Genomic DNA, 18,089 nt, shown 5'->3' on the forward strand with positions numbered 1-18,089 from the left:
TGAACTTTTAAACAGTTATAAAAAGAATCTATAGAACAGTATACTAATCCAGATTTCTTGGTAATAGAAATTAAATATCTGAACATAAAATTCATGTTAGTATGGAAAATAGCATTACCTTGCAGTAAATCCCATGTAAGGGTCTTTGTGGGAATTGAGCTTGTCTGACCAATGACACTCAAGATAATCACATTTTTAATGAAAACTCTTTGACCTGAATATAAAATAGCATCATCTATTATATTCAGTGGTAAAGTTCCTTCCCTCTATTCCAATATCTTTAAAGAGATTTTTTTCTTTTCCTAATATCTTCATTCTCACCCTACTTGAAACTACACGAGACTATAGTAATTTAATGTTGGTACCTTTTATCTATACTCAATGGCAATGAAACAAAATAAAGTAGTTAAAAGAGTTGAAATATTTTGATTAACCTTGACTTAATATTTTAATATTCAGAAAAATACAATTTTCAAGCCAAATATGCTTTTTTAACATATTACAAAGGGTTCTGTTTTTTAACATTCCAAATGTTTGAGACATTTATACAAATGCTGTATAACATACACCACACAGCAGAGTTCTCTCATCCATCTGACTAAAAATTATACAAATCTGTTTTAAGTTCAGATCCTTAGGACCAATTTGATGTTTGATGGTAAAATGCAGGAAAAACAAATCATATCTCAAACAGACAAGAAGTAGAAAATTATCTGAGATAATACATTTAGAATTTTTCTAATAATTTTTCCCATATCCTCCTAAATGTGTAATCTTTTAGTTGATTTCAACATTGCTAAATATGAAAAGAATATCTCCTGGAGCAAGGAAGTGAGTAACTCTTTGAAAGGGTTAAGATAATTTTTTTAAAAATAATTAAACAAAACATTTTTGTGGATGGAGACAATATTTCTTCATAATCTATATATTGGAAGTATCAAAATTCCAATGAAATTATTTAAAGTTACAAAGGGTAAGAATATTTCATTACTTCCTAATTAATTCATGTGACCACACATTCTACTTATCAAATGTAGAACTCGAAGAAAACCAAGTTGAAATTTGTTTTAATCGCAGTCCTTCACTTTGTGCATATTAATGGCAAAGGTAAAATTTCACCTTAAATAGTCAATCAAAAAATAAATACAGCTTCATGTAAAGTTGTACTTAAAAAAACTCAGCCCATCAGAAGCAGAGATAATTGTGAGATAGGAATTTTTATTAACATAGACTGAAATTCTGTTTTGTAATTAAGGAAAGAACTTTCAGGGTCCTGATCAGAGGTCAAACTATCATTTTAAGTGACAAAATAACTTCATACTTCTAGGATTTTGTGAAAGAGACATATTATATATTAGATGCAGAAGGAAATAACATAGTTAATACGACTCCTGGAACTCTGAAGGTTAGAGTCAGGTTGCCTTAAAACTAGTAGGAGACGATGACATGGGATTAGTACAACTGACCCTGCCTTAAGACATGCTGCTCTCTAATTCATGAAAATGTTCAAAACAGCAATAAATAAATATAGCTTTGCATAGTCGATCACTCAAAATAAAGTAGGAAAACAAAGATAACATGGAGAAACCAATGTTAAGTTTATGGTGCTGGTTAATCATTCATGCAAACCTTCCTATAATGGATACTCTTTATGTACAGCAAAATATTTGGAATGGGATCATACCTAAGTTAACCTTGCTATATTGGCCTTTTATAATGTATGAATTTCAACCAAATCTGAATGCTGATTCACACAATCAGGAATATCATCCACACTGTTTTAACAAGTTCAGCATAGGCAGTGAACAATAAGAATGGGGCACCAACCAATCAGAACAACTCAAAAACAATCCATAGACTGGATCCAAGGAATTTTGGTAGTTTCCAAGGATATAATCAAGATAAGAACTAGTCATTCTTCCCAAAGAGCAGTCATTGTTGGGATTCCCAGGCCCTACTGAAAAGCAGGCAGACCCCATCAAAACTTACAATATTATGTGTTAATGTAAAAAATGATAAGGAATTATGAGAAGAACATAAAAAAATAAGCAGTTATTCTTAACAGATAGAAATGAGAAAGGCCTTGCAAAGAAAATGACATGTGGATTGTGCCTTAGATAATGAGTCTCAGCTTATAATATTTCCAGCGCTGAAAGTGCCTGATTTCTCCTCTGAGTTCACATACAACTGATTATCCTGTCTCATGTATTGAGCCTGACATAAAAGTATTTTAATGCCCATAAATATATGTAATCCTCAGAATGGAGAAATTTGGGTGCAGGTTTCCAGCTGAGAGAACTACCCCTCTGATTCATTCCATTCTTGCCATCCCTGGCTCATCACTCACTCGCAAACACACTAGCATCAAAGTTCTTTTGGAATTGCAACACAAGGACAGGTCCCATTTTGTAGCATTTTGTTCCAGCTGTTAGTTTAATTATAAAATCATATGAATCTTAACTCTCTTACTCCCAAGATGGATATGTACACCATCTTATATTCAAAGGCGATATCTCAATCATACATAACAGTAACCTTCTCTGATAGGGGAGCAAATACAAAGATCAAGGTTTTACAGCCTTCTTGCTTGTGTTTAATGATTCAAGTGACTCTGATATTGTCCTTATCTTGCTGATCATATTATATTTAATACCTCACTTTTCAGAACTATAATACCAGAGAGCTTACTGAAGAATGATCCAGAAATTCATTTTAAGGGTGGAAGCCACCAGAGAAAACATGGAAAGTAAGTTTCATTTATCTGCCAACCTCTACTGACGTGTAGCATCTGTGTGGAGAAGAACTTGGAGGTCACATCCTGCTCAGCAGGGAAAGATCATCACAATGTGTCATGGCTGTTGAGTGGGGAGGAGGTGAGCACAGGAATAGATGAAAACATTGTCTGCATGAGTCATGCCAGCTCCACAGATCAGAGTTTAAAGAACAGGGTACATGGTGGAAAGATTACAGAGTTTACAGATAAAAAAACAAGGTACTTATCTGTTTCACTTTCATGTTTCAAATTATGCCCTAAATCTGGGCTATATGTGAAAAAAGTGGTTGAACTGGAAACTGATTACAGTTCAGATAAAAATGCCTTATAATAATACAATCAAAAAACTTTAAAGCTGGGAGAGACATTAATAATGATCCTAATAAATCTGCTGATTTTACAAAGAAACTGAGGCTCAGATGTTCTTTGTGACTTACCATGAGAATCCCAGTTAAATAGGGGTAGAATATTTAAAACAAGTTTGGAGACTGTGATACAGTAATATTAGAATTTATTAGTAGAGAATCTAGTTACTAGGTTATGAAATACCTGAAAGATTTCAGTTTACAGGCCTGGGTCTTAGTTAATGGGATGTAAGGACATAAGAGAGGGATCCAAAAATGGGAACGAAGGATAAGACTTTGATCTAGAAATTATTTTTCAGATGATAAGATTGTTTCACAGAATTTCTAAAATACCACCCCCCTGCAGTTCCTTAGGCTAGAATTGATTTCAGGAAAAGGATTTAGCAAAGTAGAGGTTAAATGAAAATGGCTGAATATAGAATGGAGGCTCAAAGGATTGATGAAAATTTTTCATCAAAGTCATCTATGTTTTTTGGCTGCTTACCACCTATTTATTCTCCTGATGGTAACAGTCACTCAAATGCCCTTTTGAAAAGCACTTTCTTTTACTCTGTCCCTATGATTTGAATAGGTTTTCACCCTAGGCTCCATGGATTGAACAGCCTGACATTAAGTCAGCCACTATATTCCATTATTGTCTAAGGATATAAAGGTAATAAACAACTTGAATGTATATATAAAAGTGACAGGTTATGTAGTAAATTATGCTCCTCTTTTGCACAGGATATCAATCAAAAGGTATTCCTTAAACAGCTGAGAAATGAAGGCACATTCACGTAGGCATACATGCTATAGAGGATAGGCAGGCACTAGAAGGTTCTTTTAGTTGAAGACTCTTGTCTTTTTCAAGCTCTCGGAAAATTCTCCTATTTTTTATTATTTGCTCTGCTAAATCTTGTCTGATCTCTTCCTAAGACTTTTTGTTTGGATATTAGGTTCTCCATGTTAGTTTTGCAGTTTTGTTTTCATATTTCTCATCTTAGCTGTTTAGTTCTGCAATTCTTCTGGATACTATTCTCCATCCCTTCTTGTACATTATCACCTCAATTTGGAGATAATATTGATCAGACTACACATATAAGAAAAATATATTAGGTTGGTTTGGCAAGTAAAATCAAAAGTATTAGCCAGTGAATTCAGGAAATCACTTGGGGAAACAAACAACATAAAGAGACTGCAGATAATTACAAATGTCATGACCAAAAAAGTTATAAGTGAGTAAAAAACAAAGTTCAAGTTCAACCAAACAAAGCAGAGGTTCTTCAACTATGCACTATCTGTGTTTCCCACATGTGGGCTCCTTCCCCATATCAGTGACATTATAATGTGAGAAAGCATAGTGAAGTCATGCAATAAGAGTCAAAAAACACACTGGCTCCTTTATTTTAGCTTTGAGATTAAAGCATGGGAGGAATTTGGGAAAGGTGTTGGCACAGATATGGAAAAGATCACAAGAGGTAACATTTTATCATTATAAAAAGAGTGATTGTGCTAACCTGATGAGCTCAAGAACATCTTGGTTTTTGCCATCTTGTTGTACCTTCCACTGATGTGCAAGCAAATTTGAATTTAGAGCATCCCTGTTCTATGTGTGATCATCTTGATAGGAAAGGAAACCCAGGAATAGAGACTTTGGTATGAATCTTACGGTGATTTTTAAGCATTGGCCTGCATTACTCACAATTTTACTAGCTTTTTGTCTTGATGCCTCTTGCTCCAACCAAAAAACAAGAGAAAGAGGTACAGGCAACTGAGCAGCCAAAAGTTTTTAGGATATATAAGAAAGTACTTCTGTAGTAAGATAGCTCTTTTGTACCAAGAAACCTATTCTATTTGATTTGTTCGTTTGCATGCAAACTTTTTCAGAATCTCCTTAAGGGTGCATAAGCTGAAAATTTTCCCTCAACCTCTTTTCTCTTCCTAAAAGTATCATTGTGTAGGCCAATTGTTCTATTTATTCATCTTTGTGTTTGTATTACTGGCTTTTCTCCAATGTCTGGTTATCCTTAAATGACTCTTAAGATGTTTATAATTGAACAACAATGTTGATTATCACAGGTAGCTTGGCCAAGGTTTTGCTTGCCAGCCATTTCAACCTCATTAGTGCAAAAGAGTTCAGAATTCCCTGTATACAGGGTTAGGGTGCAGCAATTTTCAGTAATTATTCCAGGTAACATAAGTGGGAAATAGGCAGAAAAGTGGCATCAATTTTTACTCTCAAGAATTCCTTACAGGCAGATTACAAAGTTTCCTTTGAGAGTATTTTCTTGGCTTTATTGGGAAGCAAATGCCAATGGGGAATAGGAAGCCCCAATATGAGCAGCCTTTGGAAAATAACCTTTCACCTAATCACCTAGGTTTCCACTCTTTCTGGGAAGGGGATAGGATCCCTACCACAAGCAAAAGCCACTATTTTCACTGAAGACTTTTGTGTACACTGAACTGCCCCCTTTTGTAGCACTGGATTCTACTTTTTCACTTTTGATCTGTAGACTTCTTATAGTCTGCCTTTGATTTCACTGATTTTATGGCCAGTACACTGGGCTTGAAGGAGGTGAATGAACAGGAGTTAAACAATAGTACTTAATCTATGAATTTCATCAATATACTAAAACTTGTAAACAGTTTTTAACTTGCCTGCACCAATATACTAAAACTTGTAAACAGTTTTTAACTTGCCTGCACTAATTCCTAAGGTATATGAAATATATACACCACATATATTTTTTCTTTTTAATCAAGTCATTTGATAATGTACTGGGGGAAAAGCACATTCAATATGTGCGGGGGGTACCACCGAAGTAATTCATTTTGTCTTGATTAGATTCAGTGTCCTTACTTGCTGACTTACAGATTAGTCTGAGGATCATATCAATGTGCTTTCTTTGGGAAATTATTTAATCTGCAAATTGGGGAAAATACTAGCCCTTACTTCAGAGAATTATTATGAGGACTAAATTCATGTAAAAGTGCTTAGAATAATGTCTAGCTTACAGAAAGCACTAAAATTAACATTAATATTATTTTTTAAGAGTAAACTGTAAATTTGCAAGTCATTTATATAAGCATGAAAGAGACTAAATAAGGAAAATAATGGAAAAATAGATAACCAGAAGATTGGATAATTTACTTCTGAAATAACCAGGAGTTGGCTATGAACTACACTGATATCCTATAAAACTGGGAGTCTAGACAACTGACATTCCCAGAACAAAGGAAATATTATCAATTTTGCAAAATAAAGTTTGCAATCTTAAAATATTGACAGAGTAATAAACAAAGTAGAAAAATTGCAACTCAGTGAATTCCTCTGTGGTATAGAAGATGCTAACTCCATTATCCCTTTAATCTTCTTTCTACAAGTATTTTTCTTGAAAAGCAACAGAGGATTATTAAAATGTATGAAAATTCCACATTTAGAACATAATTTTCATTTAATTTTAATGTTAGCAGTTCCTAAAGAATATGGATGAACAGAAGATATAAGATGGTACAGCTGCTATGTTCACTTCAGATATAAAATGAAAACTAATTCTCAAAAACCAATATCCACTTTTTTTCTTTACTGATGCCTTACCATCAGCAATATTATACATCAATTATTATATGTCAATATAAACATATATACATACTTGGTGAGTTAATTTAGGTTGAAGTAAAAACAAAAGTGGCAGTCCACTTAGAAAAAAATCAGCACTTTGATAATGTCAAATCAGATGGTAATTCTTATTAAGGACTGATTTAACACAGAATTTTTAATAATTTTTTGACTGTTAGAATTCAGAAGATGTGTGTTTATTTTCACTACTTGGGTTTAGTTCATTGTGCCATTAGTTATCTGACTTTACTTTTCTGATTCTAAATGTGTAATGAATTCATCTAGGTAATGCATATTAAAGAATGATTAAAAATAAACAAGACTTCTACAAGAAGAAAACTTTTCATGACGTTTCATTATAGGTTATATAGGAAAATTCAAAATTATATTTCCATATTAAACACTTCTTTGAGTCCTTAAGATATTTGTTAGTTCGTGTCTCATTAATTCTAATAAGTATCCTGTGAGAGAAACATGAAACAGGATGATTTAGAAAAAATGGTTCCTGAAACTTAGTCTTTAAAAATGATTGGCAATTTAGATCAGAAATTTTTAGTTTTAAAACTGTGGAGTTCATCAGTAAAACTCCAAGGACACAAGTCCATTTGTCCTTCTCATCTTAAAAATAAAATATTGGATTAAAAGAAGCTTTTATAATAGTTATTCTTTTATTTTTCTCTTTCTATATATTGAAAAGATTTGTAACCTTATGGAGTGGATATTTTTGAGGAAGTTTCCCCTCATCATCATGGTAAAGTTTGTTTTCTCTATTGTGTAACCTTTCTTTGTCAACAGACGAAAGGCGTCATATTTCTAGTACAAGGAAAATAATTTTTGAAATTGGCCAAGGTATTTTCTTTATTTGGAAGAAGTTCATGGAAATCACGCATCCTAGAATGTAAGCTTTGGGTTAGTTTAGACTATCGTTTCTTAAAAAGCTTGTATTTTTATTCAGTACACGAAATCCCAAGGAAACATGCACCTCACTTTAAAAAAATTTGACGCATGACTATTTAGAAGCACATCAAAGTGCATATGTTTCCAAGTTTGTATTAGTATTTATTTACCTAAGAAGTTCATCTGAGGTATGTAAAAATGCACTGCTTTACAAAACACAGTTGCTTCCTCAAGAATTTTTAGTAACATAATAACATGAAGATGTGTATGTAATGTTATTGAGATACGTATTTCCAGTTGTTCAAATATTCTTTAAATATTCCTTAAAAACCAGGAGCCACTTCTTCTGAGTGTTGGAATAAACAGGCAAGAAAGAGAGAGAGAGAATGGAGGCAGGGAAGGAGGGCAAAAAAAGATAATGCTGTTCTCTGCTGCTACTTAACTCTACTCCTAAGTTCCAACACCATGACAATGTAATAAATGTACAAGGATGAGAGAAGTTGCAGATGAACTATGAGAAATGCTGATGATGCCTGATGAGAAATGAAAACAAACATTTGAGAGATAATGTTAAGATAAAAAAGACAAGATTTAGAAGCTGGTGTGAAAAACAGCTTCTCTAGAGGGACCTGATCCAGGCAATTGGGATCCACTCCAGCTTCTGGGTGTGACTTCACAGAAGTTACATATAGGTACAATTTAAAGATCTGTGAACTCTCATTTTCCTTGTTTTTGTTCTAAACTGTCTCACGTAATAAACAGACTAACTTTCACAACCAGACATTTAATTTTCCAAGATATGGAAAAATTAAGCTTCTGGACCATCTTTTTTGTTAACAGAAATATACTGTTGTTGTGCTAAGTAGTTAGGGGCACCATTTTCTTAATTTTCGAAGCTCTAATAGATTTCAAGTATGAAAGGGACAGAATGAGTATTTCAATTGTTAAAATAAGTAAATGATTTTGCCTCTTTCTCAGTTATTTTGTAAAGGTAATTATGATGTTTATCATTAAGAAAATATGTGTACTGTTCCCCAAGATGTACTGATACATTTTATGACATTTTTTCTACACCATTTTTATATTATAAAATATTTGCATTAATAACTGGATAATGAATATATTTCTAGTAAAGTCGGCAAACACTTAGAATCTAGTTCAATAATGGATTAAGTTTATCCTTGTTTGAAAGCTAGAGATAGTAACAGTGTTCTTTGGAAGTGGATTCATGAAGAACAGGTATGTTATGGGGTGAGTGCAGGAAAATAACGCATCTATCTTTAAACAAATAGCAGAAAATATACATTCAAATGAGTAGTAACAACTTGAGAGTTAGTACATTTATTCCAGTGATCTTATTATAAGCAATATCAAAACATTTCAAAATTTTAAAAATTGTCTTTATTCCTTGCTATCATGTGAAATATTCCACCTCATATTACTTTATAACCACATACCATTTTCTTAAAACCATTTTGGCAATTAATTTTCCACTTTACCCACTAGATTTGGCTAAAAGCTCCTCATGTATCAGATTGGCAGATATGATAGTCATTATACCTATGGTATAACTACATATATATCATGTTAAATGTGAAATATCATGGAGATGTGTTGCAAAGAAGAGTTAGAGTTATTTTTCTCTTAACATTTCTGTTACGGGAATCATCAAATTCTCACTTTGTTAAATGTCTAAAACTGCAGTTTTTATTTGTAGGACACAGTCCCTTTAATTGTGTTAACTGCTGTGTATATACGCGACACACACATACACACACACATTTACCTTGAATGCTTTGCATCTGTTCTGATTACTGTTGGTTTGGCCCATTTTGATGAGCATCCTCTTTATTACTAAAGAACAAACTGTTATGGAAGCAATAATGTACCCTCAGCACTTATATTTCAGTCTGGGCAGAATCAAACTAGTGGATTATTATAATTAATATTTCTCCCATGTTCTGAGCCCACAGACTACTTCTTCCTGATTCTTAGATAGCTATTTTGACATTGTTCTTTCTACCTTTACCAGTATCATATTGCTCTCTAGTTAAGCGTGATAGTCCTCCAGTTAAATTTTACAAGCATATATATGGTTATTGGATAATAATGAAAAATTGCTTTTAAAGTGTAGAGTATTTTTCAGGGAGCTGAGTGCAGGTATCAGGACTTTATTATTTTCTGTAAAGGGCTTGTGATGTTGCTCATAATAGACTTGTCCCAAGCTGTGAAAGATCTTTATACAAACATGTAAGCTGTCAGCTACACTCTTCCTGACCCTTCTTATCCTCACCTGGGGCAATTGTTCTTCTCCTACCCATTCTGATTGCATGAATTTTCCAAGAACACAGCCCCACTTAATGAGTTTATATTAAAGTAGGGAGACAACCTCTTTCTCCATCCCCACACCCAAACATGTGCTGTACTGCATCTTTGCCCTTGTTCTTGATTCTCACTTCTCCCAGCTTGGTTTATCAAAACCAAGCAATATTATGGTGTATATGTACACAAAATTCTTTCATCCCTTCCAACCTTCCCTCCCATTTTTAACACTTTACTAATTAATTGGAGAAGGAGGGACTCTCACTCTCTAGATTTACGATAATTGTGCATGGAAAATTACTAAAACTATGCTGAGAAGCACAAAAAAATAGCAATTGTAATATACATTTAAAAAATTAGAATAACTTAAATTTTAGGGATAAATATTACCAACAATTTCCAAAGCCTTTAAAAGTACCCCAAAATTTCTACACAAACTTCTTCGTCTCCTTACTTAAAATACTCTCACTTATCAGCATAAAGATAAGTGTGTTCAGAAATTCCTATTCATGCCTCAGTGAAGTTGTTAAAAACAATAAATTCCTACTAAAATGATACTGTTTCTACCAATTTGTTTTAAAAACCTGTACTACACTAATTAAGTCAGGTAAGTAGTCATATGCTGACAGTTTTGGCAATCTAGAGACGGTTGAGATCCTTAGGGTCTGAGTTCTAGCTTTATCACTTTAGTCTTGGGACACTGGAAGCTCAAGCTTTCACTCTTGCTTCTCTCATATGTAAAGACTTTAGCATGCAACTCAGTAGGTTCTAAAACTATAATCAGTCATAACAGCATTTTTAAATAAAAGACAGCCTCTGTATTTCTTCTTTTAAAAGCTTGATACTAAAATTAAAGATACAGTGGGCAGTGGTGACATACACTGTAAGGAACTGTACTAAGTACTAATGTTGTTATAGGTTGGGTACAATAGCCTTTCATGTATTGACCCTTGCTAATCCGTTTTTACTCTACCTGATGGAGCTCTTTTTATAATACAACAGTTTATCATGTAACTCAGCTACTTAATACTTGCCAATGGCTATTAATTGTTAACAGAATAAAGTCCATATCCCAACATCCTAACACTAACCCCTCCAACTAATATAGCCTATGATACATATCCAGCATTAAATACACGTGGCTCCCTAAAACATACCACACATGTTCAACTTCTAGGCCCTTTTTACTGATGATCCTTTTTACCTGACTTTTCTTTGCTACTTTGTCAGTCTGGATGAATCCTTTTTATTATTCAATTCTCAGTTTAAATATTACCTCTCCTTGGAAAGCTTTCCCGCACTTGGTTATACATCTCAATTTTACCTTTATATATACCTTCTATAACATTGCATCAAGTCACTAGTAACTTCCTCATATATACTGGAACTCAGGGTCAATGTCTTACTTATTACTTTAATCCAAGTTTAATAGCAGTATCTAGAAAGCAGAGGCCTTATGCTCAAACATAGTAAGGAAGAGTACAAGCTCTAGGATAGGATCTCGGCTCCAGCACTTGTATCACTTGAGATGTGATACCTACCCCTTTCTAAGACTCTATTTCCCTAGAGATAAAATGGGAATAATAATAGGTGAAATTGTGCTAATTAGTATCTTGGACTCAGTGCATAGCAAATATTAGCTCTCCAGAATACGGTGTTGATGCCAATAATAAAGACGATGATGAAAGTGCTTAATAAATATTCGTTCAATAAAAAGATGATTGAGTGAAATAAATTTACAACTATTAAAACTTGTTTCTGTAAGACGTCATCCAAATTCTAAATGATGTGTTCAAAATTAGCTCTTAGAACAGAGCACATTAAGTGAAATCGGGTTATTAACATAACATTCCTTTGGCAACTCTCTGAGGGAGTTAAATTTTATGAACGTGATGAAGATGATGATAATGGTGCCAAAAAACAAACAACTTTGATTCCTCAAGAAGTAGGCATCCTCTGTAACAAAACTCCAGTCCCGTTAATTCTTACTGACCTCGGACCAGTCTTAGAGAAAGACAAGACAAGTGGGGAATCTCTTCAGTGACAAAAAAAGCCAACAAGTGTCTCCAAAACAAAAATATTACCTAGACTGTTCAGCAGCTGAAAATACTATGTTCTAACTCCAAAAAACATATTACATATACTTAATGAAAAAGATGTCAAAACCAGTCAGTGAATTAATAAAAGGTGAAAAAAGATGAAAACCGCTGTTTGAACAGCTTTAAGAAGACATCAGAAACCTCAGATAGTGAATGTTAAAACAACTGAAAATGTAACTTTCTTTAAATAAGAATGGGATTTAAATTAAAAATAACTTGCAAGGAAAAAAAAAATTCCCATTACAAATTGTATTCTGCATGAAAAGAAATCACAGGCCAAAGTCTGGAGGTTCTTTTTTTCAAGGGAAAATATTTTCTGCCCTTTGGGGGGCTATTGACTTAGGCATCAGGGGGAAAAACAACTGCATTGGATAATGGAAGATGTATTAAAAAAACATTAAAAACATAACTATAAGCTAGTAGGGTGCTGAAGGTCCAAATTGTGAAAAAATGTTCATGTCAATGATGGTAGTCATGACAACTGAAAAGTATCTAAATCATATAAAGATAACCCTGCTTATGAAGTACTCTGGTACTTGTAATGATTAGTGGTAAGGCGCACTAATATGTTTGATGCGGTATTTTGAAGGTCACTCAACTATTAACTTGTCATAATGCCATTCAGTTAAATATACAATAAAAACCTAAGATTATTTATGAAAAGAATTTTGCAGTGCTTGTAGAATAGTATATTACAAATCCCAGTTGTAAGTACAAGCAGAAATGCCTGATCTAATGCACCATTAAGCAACTGTAGCTTTGCTCTACATTTTTAAAACATTAAACTAATTACGATGAGGTTTGGTCTTACTATATATGCCATATTTAATCTTTTTAAGAGCCTATCAAATTGAATCACGAGATACAACTTGTTTATCCTGTAAGCAAACACATGCAATATTAACAAAGTACAACATCCTGGCTTAATTAGAAAAAGTCCATGTTATCTTAAATACATTTATGAGTATAACACCACATAGTTCTAATGTGAACTTGTCATTTAATTATATTTTCAAAGTAATTTATATGAGTTGTAACTCTTTTTCTCTCTCCCTCCTACACAAAATGTTCTATTGGCCCAGTTTAAAATGAAAAAGACAACAAAGAAATATTGAGCGAGTTTTGAGAAAGGAGTGGTGGTGGTGACCACAGACAAGAAATTACTTAAATTTATCAGATAGTATATTCTGTTTATAAAGTCAATGGGCTGAACTGTACCCTAGAAGAACCTTTTCTAGACTTCTTGCTCTGGGCTGTAACCTAATATGAATGAAATCTACTCTCTTAAAATTCTCTCTCTCTCTCCCCTGGGCCTCGCCCCCCCCTCAACGGAATACACCCAAGGAATGCAAGAGAAACCCTCAAATCGCTTAATACTAAATTTGGGTAGTCAACTACTAAAGAAGGTATCTGAAGTGATGCGTGCCAGTGTAACCTGGGCTTCATGAACTCTGTGTATTTTTGTTCCCGAAGATATAGACTCTGCTCTCTGCAACTTACTTTCTTGCTTAAGTTCAGGGACAATCTTTAAGATTCATGTCAAAAATGAGATATACAATAGATAGACATTTTCATCGAAAATCAATAACAGTACGAATTTTGACATGGGAAGTTCAAACACTGTTAATGTTTAGCTAATTAAGCTTTTTTACTATGGCATGTAATCAAACAGTATAATGTAAACTTAATTTCTCGACAAGGAGAAAGCAATCACATCAGAATTTAATCTTGCAATACAATCCAGAAAAGGTAATGAATACTTTTTACCTTCACAAATAGTGACACCATTTCCTGAAAATCCCATGTTGCAATAACAGGCTTCAGCTCCATTCCGTGTTTCACATTTTGCATTTGTAAGACAAGCTGTTTTGGTGCAATTTTGAGTGTAGCAACAATTCAGCAAAGTGGAAAAACCCACTAAAGAAAATAGAGAAACACACCTTTAAGGAAAAAAAGAAAAACCTCCCCCTCATTGTTGAGTTAGACTACAATAAACACAAATACCCTTTTTTAAAGATTTTCTTTCCATTTAGATAAATGGATTATAAGAATTTTCCAAGGGAGCATTAGCTAAATAACAGCCCAAGAGCAGGTAAGCAAAAAGAGTCATGCTTTTCTTCAGTCTCAGTGTTTACCAAGTAAATCTCAACAAAGTTAAAATGTACTAAACAACCAAGAAAACAGCATTTCTAGATCACTGGACCTTTCACCTTGTGGTAACTGAATGATTGTAAAGCAATTTCCCTCCTCTGCAAATGATCCTATGCAGAAATCAGGATGAATGGTGTATTTGGGTCTTTTCAAATTCAAATGTGTTATTTTAAGATGAAGAGAAACATATAACATCCAGGAGGACAACAAATGTACTTATTGTTTTTGGGGGTTTCTAGTGATCTTTTAAAATTCTGGCTTTTCCATAACAAAATTTCTTTTACATTTTCTCCCATTAGGACAAATTAAAATAAAGCTCAACATACTGGTCAAAGATTGATTCTTCCAAAAATGGAACACCACACAAACATGACCAACAAAATGAAGCACAGAGATAACAAGACTTTATTTCAGAATTATTGAAAACAAAATTGGAAATGGTATATTTTGTGGGCTGTTAGGAAAAGCACAGAGCATTCCTTTTTTTATTATCCTAAGGCTTCTCAAGACAAATCTGCCTAGGGATGAACAGTTGTGACTCATGCAATTTATTGCTCTGAAAACAGTCACCTGTGATAAATTGTCCTTGTTTAGTAACATGAGATTCTTAAACATTTGACTCTAAATCCCAGCCTCAGATACAGCTGTACATACTGTCTCAATCAGAATTAATTCAACTTCAAAGATGTGATCTATTATCTTTCTGCGCAGCTTCATCAAAATGGTATTTTATATGAACCCGAAGTCTGCGCTGGCAGTCCCGTTAGCCTGCCAGGAAAACTCCCACAAGTGTTACTGGTTGGGATTTGCCAAATTTCTTGAGGGGAGATCAGAAGAAAGGTCAAAGTCTGAGAGTTTGGGGACTTTCTCGGCGGGAATAAAAAGGTGACTTGGTCCCTGGGCCCTGAATACCAACTTCAGAGTTGAAAGGCCAAGGAGAAAAACATCCTGAGCTGAACTGCGTCGATTTCCCTAGGAGCCTCGGCCAAATCCACTGGGCACGTGAGTTCCGACCTGGAAAAGTCTCACCCCGTCCCAGCTCCCGGCCCCGCGGCCTCCCTCGCGGCGCACTCACCTAGGAGCGGGAGCAGGTTCATTGGCGGCGCCGCGGGGGTGGCGGTGGCGGCCGAGGCGGCGGAGCGGCGGGTGTGCGGCCGAGGTCCCGGGACGCAGCTGGGCGGCCGCGGCAGGTCCCGGCTCCGCGCCCCGTGACGCGCCGGCTTCCTCCGCACACTTTCCGGCCTTTCTGTGCGAGTGTGCGTCAGGCCCCGGGTCGGCTGGCCGCGTCCGGCCCCGGGCCGCTCCCCGCCGCCGCCCCGACGGGCTTCCCTGCCCCCCACGCCCCGCCCGGAGCGCGCTCGTGGACCCCGGGCGGGAAGGCGGGCCGCGGGCTCCGAGCGACATAGCCGGCGCGCTTCAGAGACCCGTGCGGTGGCCTTCCTGAGAGTGAGCGGACCGGCCTGGGTCCCAGGGCTACCCAAATTCCGGGACACAGCGCTCTGGCAGTCGCTAATATGTTTCCATAAAGAACTATGGGCCCTGGCTCCAGACAACGGGGCATTTGTTGCCAGTATTCGGTCCTCACCTTGCTGGGGCTCAGGGCTCCAGAGTGTAGAAGGACATGCTCTACCTTGGCTCCAGGCTAGGATTGTGCCTAAAGTGACTTGAGTAAAAAACAAGCAAACAAAAAAGCCAAGTTTCAAGAATTAAATGACAATGGAAGGACGAAAGATTGTTTCCTACTTTTAACTAAAATTGACCTCTAACCTCAGGGCTCCCTCCAAAAACAGCTGGTGCATCATATATAGTTTTCCTTCTGCATGTTATAAGTTGATTATATAAAAACAGATCATTTAGGTTAAAACATAGAAACAATTTTAGTTTAAAAATTAGAAATCACTGGCAGACAAGGCTAGTCAATAATGAGAGCAGATCAGTGCTTTCCTGAGGTTAGGATGGGAAGTGTGGTTGACTGTAGAGAGGTGTAAAGGACAATTCTGTGGTAGCGGCTACATCTTGACTAGGATAGCAGTTGAATGAATGTATTTGTCAGAACCCATTGAACTGTACATTTAAAATTTGTGTTTTATTGTATGTTAGCTATACCTCAATCAAGAAAAGATGACTAATGTTTGTGCCATCAACAGAAGTTGTTTAACCTTTAAACAGTTGGGCATACCTTTGTTACATATCATTTGCATTCTGTTTAACAAACCCACTGATAATTAACTGTGTACAGAGAGTACCTTCACAAAGATGAACACGAATGGCCATTGGACTCCAAAAAGATTATAACGAGTGGGGCAAGAATTAAACCTAGTCACAGTGACAGAAGTTAAAATGACCCAACTACAGACCTATTTCCCTGGCTCTACACTGCTTTTTCTTATACCTTTTCTAGCTTAATTTAATTCCTACAAAAAGCTCCAGAGTGGTACCATAATAGATTAGGGCAATGAGGAGCTGAGGTGTTGTGTGACTTTCCCAGAGTCATACAGTTAGTTAAGTGGTTCAGTTCAAACCCAAGCTATTTTGCTCCTAAATCAGCTCTATAGTAGTAGTACCACCCTCAGAAGGGTGTTGAAAAAAATGAGTGGGTCACCAGTTATTGCTACTCAGGGAGTCTGAGAAGCTGATTTAAATGCTTTAAATGGCATGAAAAATAAGTTTGGGGGTTTATTCTGTTGTTACTTGGTTGCTTTTAAATATTCCTTTCCTTTATTTTTTTATTTTTTTTTTTTCAGCTAGTCAGTGATTCAGTTGAAAAAAAATTCTGGCAGCAGTCTGGATGAGGGATGTTAAGGAGACATCAAAGTCAGGGAACCCAGAATAATCTAGGAAATAGACTACAAATGCTTGGAGAAGGTAAGAGTATTTGGATGGGGAGAGAGGGACAGATTCCAGAAAGGATTAGATGAAGACAACTTACCTGGTTGACTTGCTAAGGTTAAGAAATTTGTTTGGGAAAAAGAGTGTGAAGATTTTCTAGTTGTGTAGCAGAAGGGAGGATCCATTGACAAAAATAGGAAAGATAGGATAAGGAGTTGCTTTGAAGGGAAGAAAGAAATGAGCTCAGTTTTATAATATAAAATTGGAGGTGTTCCAGTGACCTGACTCCATTTATGTGCAACCAGCTTTCCAAAGTCTTTAGAAATACATTATTTTCTGAGATGAGTTGTAAACTGAAACATAGTACCTATTTTTTAAAATCATTACTCTAAAACACTTTACTCCATCAGCCATACGTGCTTACTCATCATTTTTATACTAACAATAATAGAAGGCAGCCAATTTTTTAAAATATTGTTTTTCTATATACATTGTTTAAAATTAACAAAAGTGAGTTAAAAGTCGAAATAAATATTTTCTAAACTTTCCTGTTGCATGTGTGTTCATATTAAAAAGTGAAAATTTATTCATAGTTTTCTTTAATCAAGAAAATTCATCATAGCATAAGGGTAAGCATGACGTTCTTAATAACGCTTATAGTTTTAAGATTGTTCTTTGTAAAAATCAAAATTACTTAAAAATTTATTACTTGAAAAAGTCGATTTTCTTAAGGAATAAATATAGTTACTGAATAATTTTGGATCAATTGTCTTTATGTTACTGTAAAAGAAACATTTAGAATTTTCAATCCAAACAAATACTTGAAACTCAAGTGAGAAAAAAGCATATTTTAAAGAAGTATTCTTAAAGGAATATAGAAAAAGTTTAAATTTTATGGAGGTTCTTCACTTGGATACCATTGAGGTATGTCTAATTTTTGACCACACAACAGTCACTAAGTAAACATATGGAAGTTAATGGAAGTTAAGTCATTTTCAAGCTGCCTATCCAATTGTGGTTTTAACACACCAATATGAACACTCATCCTGCAATAT

The 18,089-nt window shown here is 35.1% G+C and overlaps 1 protein-coding gene and 1 long non-coding RNA gene across 3 annotated transcripts in view; one reads left to right on the forward strand and one right to left on the reverse strand.

The window, feature by feature from the left end:
* ADGRL4 (adhesion G protein-coupled receptor L4) overlaps positions 1-15,666 on the reverse strand; it is a 105,469-nt gene extending 89,803 nt beyond the window's left edge. Inside the window, exons 1-2 of one of the 2 annotated variants that reach the window (XM_073234178.1) lie at positions 15,281-15,666; positions 13,822-13,971 (exon numbers count right to left, since the gene is read on the reverse strand). Coding sequence is in view for 1 of the 2 variants with exons in the window: in XM_017657780.3 (XP_017513269.2) it covers positions 13,822-13,971; positions 15,281-15,302 (172 nt within the window). In the remaining variant the exon portion in view is untranslated. The remainder of the gene's footprint in view (positions 1-13,821; positions 13,972-15,280) is intronic. The other variant, XM_017657780.3, reaches the window with a different exon arrangement.
* LOC140848921 (uncharacterized) overlaps positions 13,987-18,089 on the forward strand; it is a 49,632-nt gene continuing 45,529 nt past the window's right edge. The window contains exon 1 of the long non-coding RNA XR_012130225.1: positions 13,987-15,207. This is a non-coding gene — a long non-coding RNA (uncharacterized lncRNA). The remainder of the gene's footprint in view (positions 15,208-18,089) is intronic.

Source organism: Manis javanica, chromosome 4 (assembly GCF_040802235.1).
Source record: "Manis javanica isolate MJ-LG chromosome 4, MJ_LKY, whole genome shotgun sequence".
Classification (NCBI taxonomy): domain Eukaryota; kingdom Metazoa; phylum Chordata; class Mammalia; order Pholidota; family Manidae; genus Manis; species Manis javanica.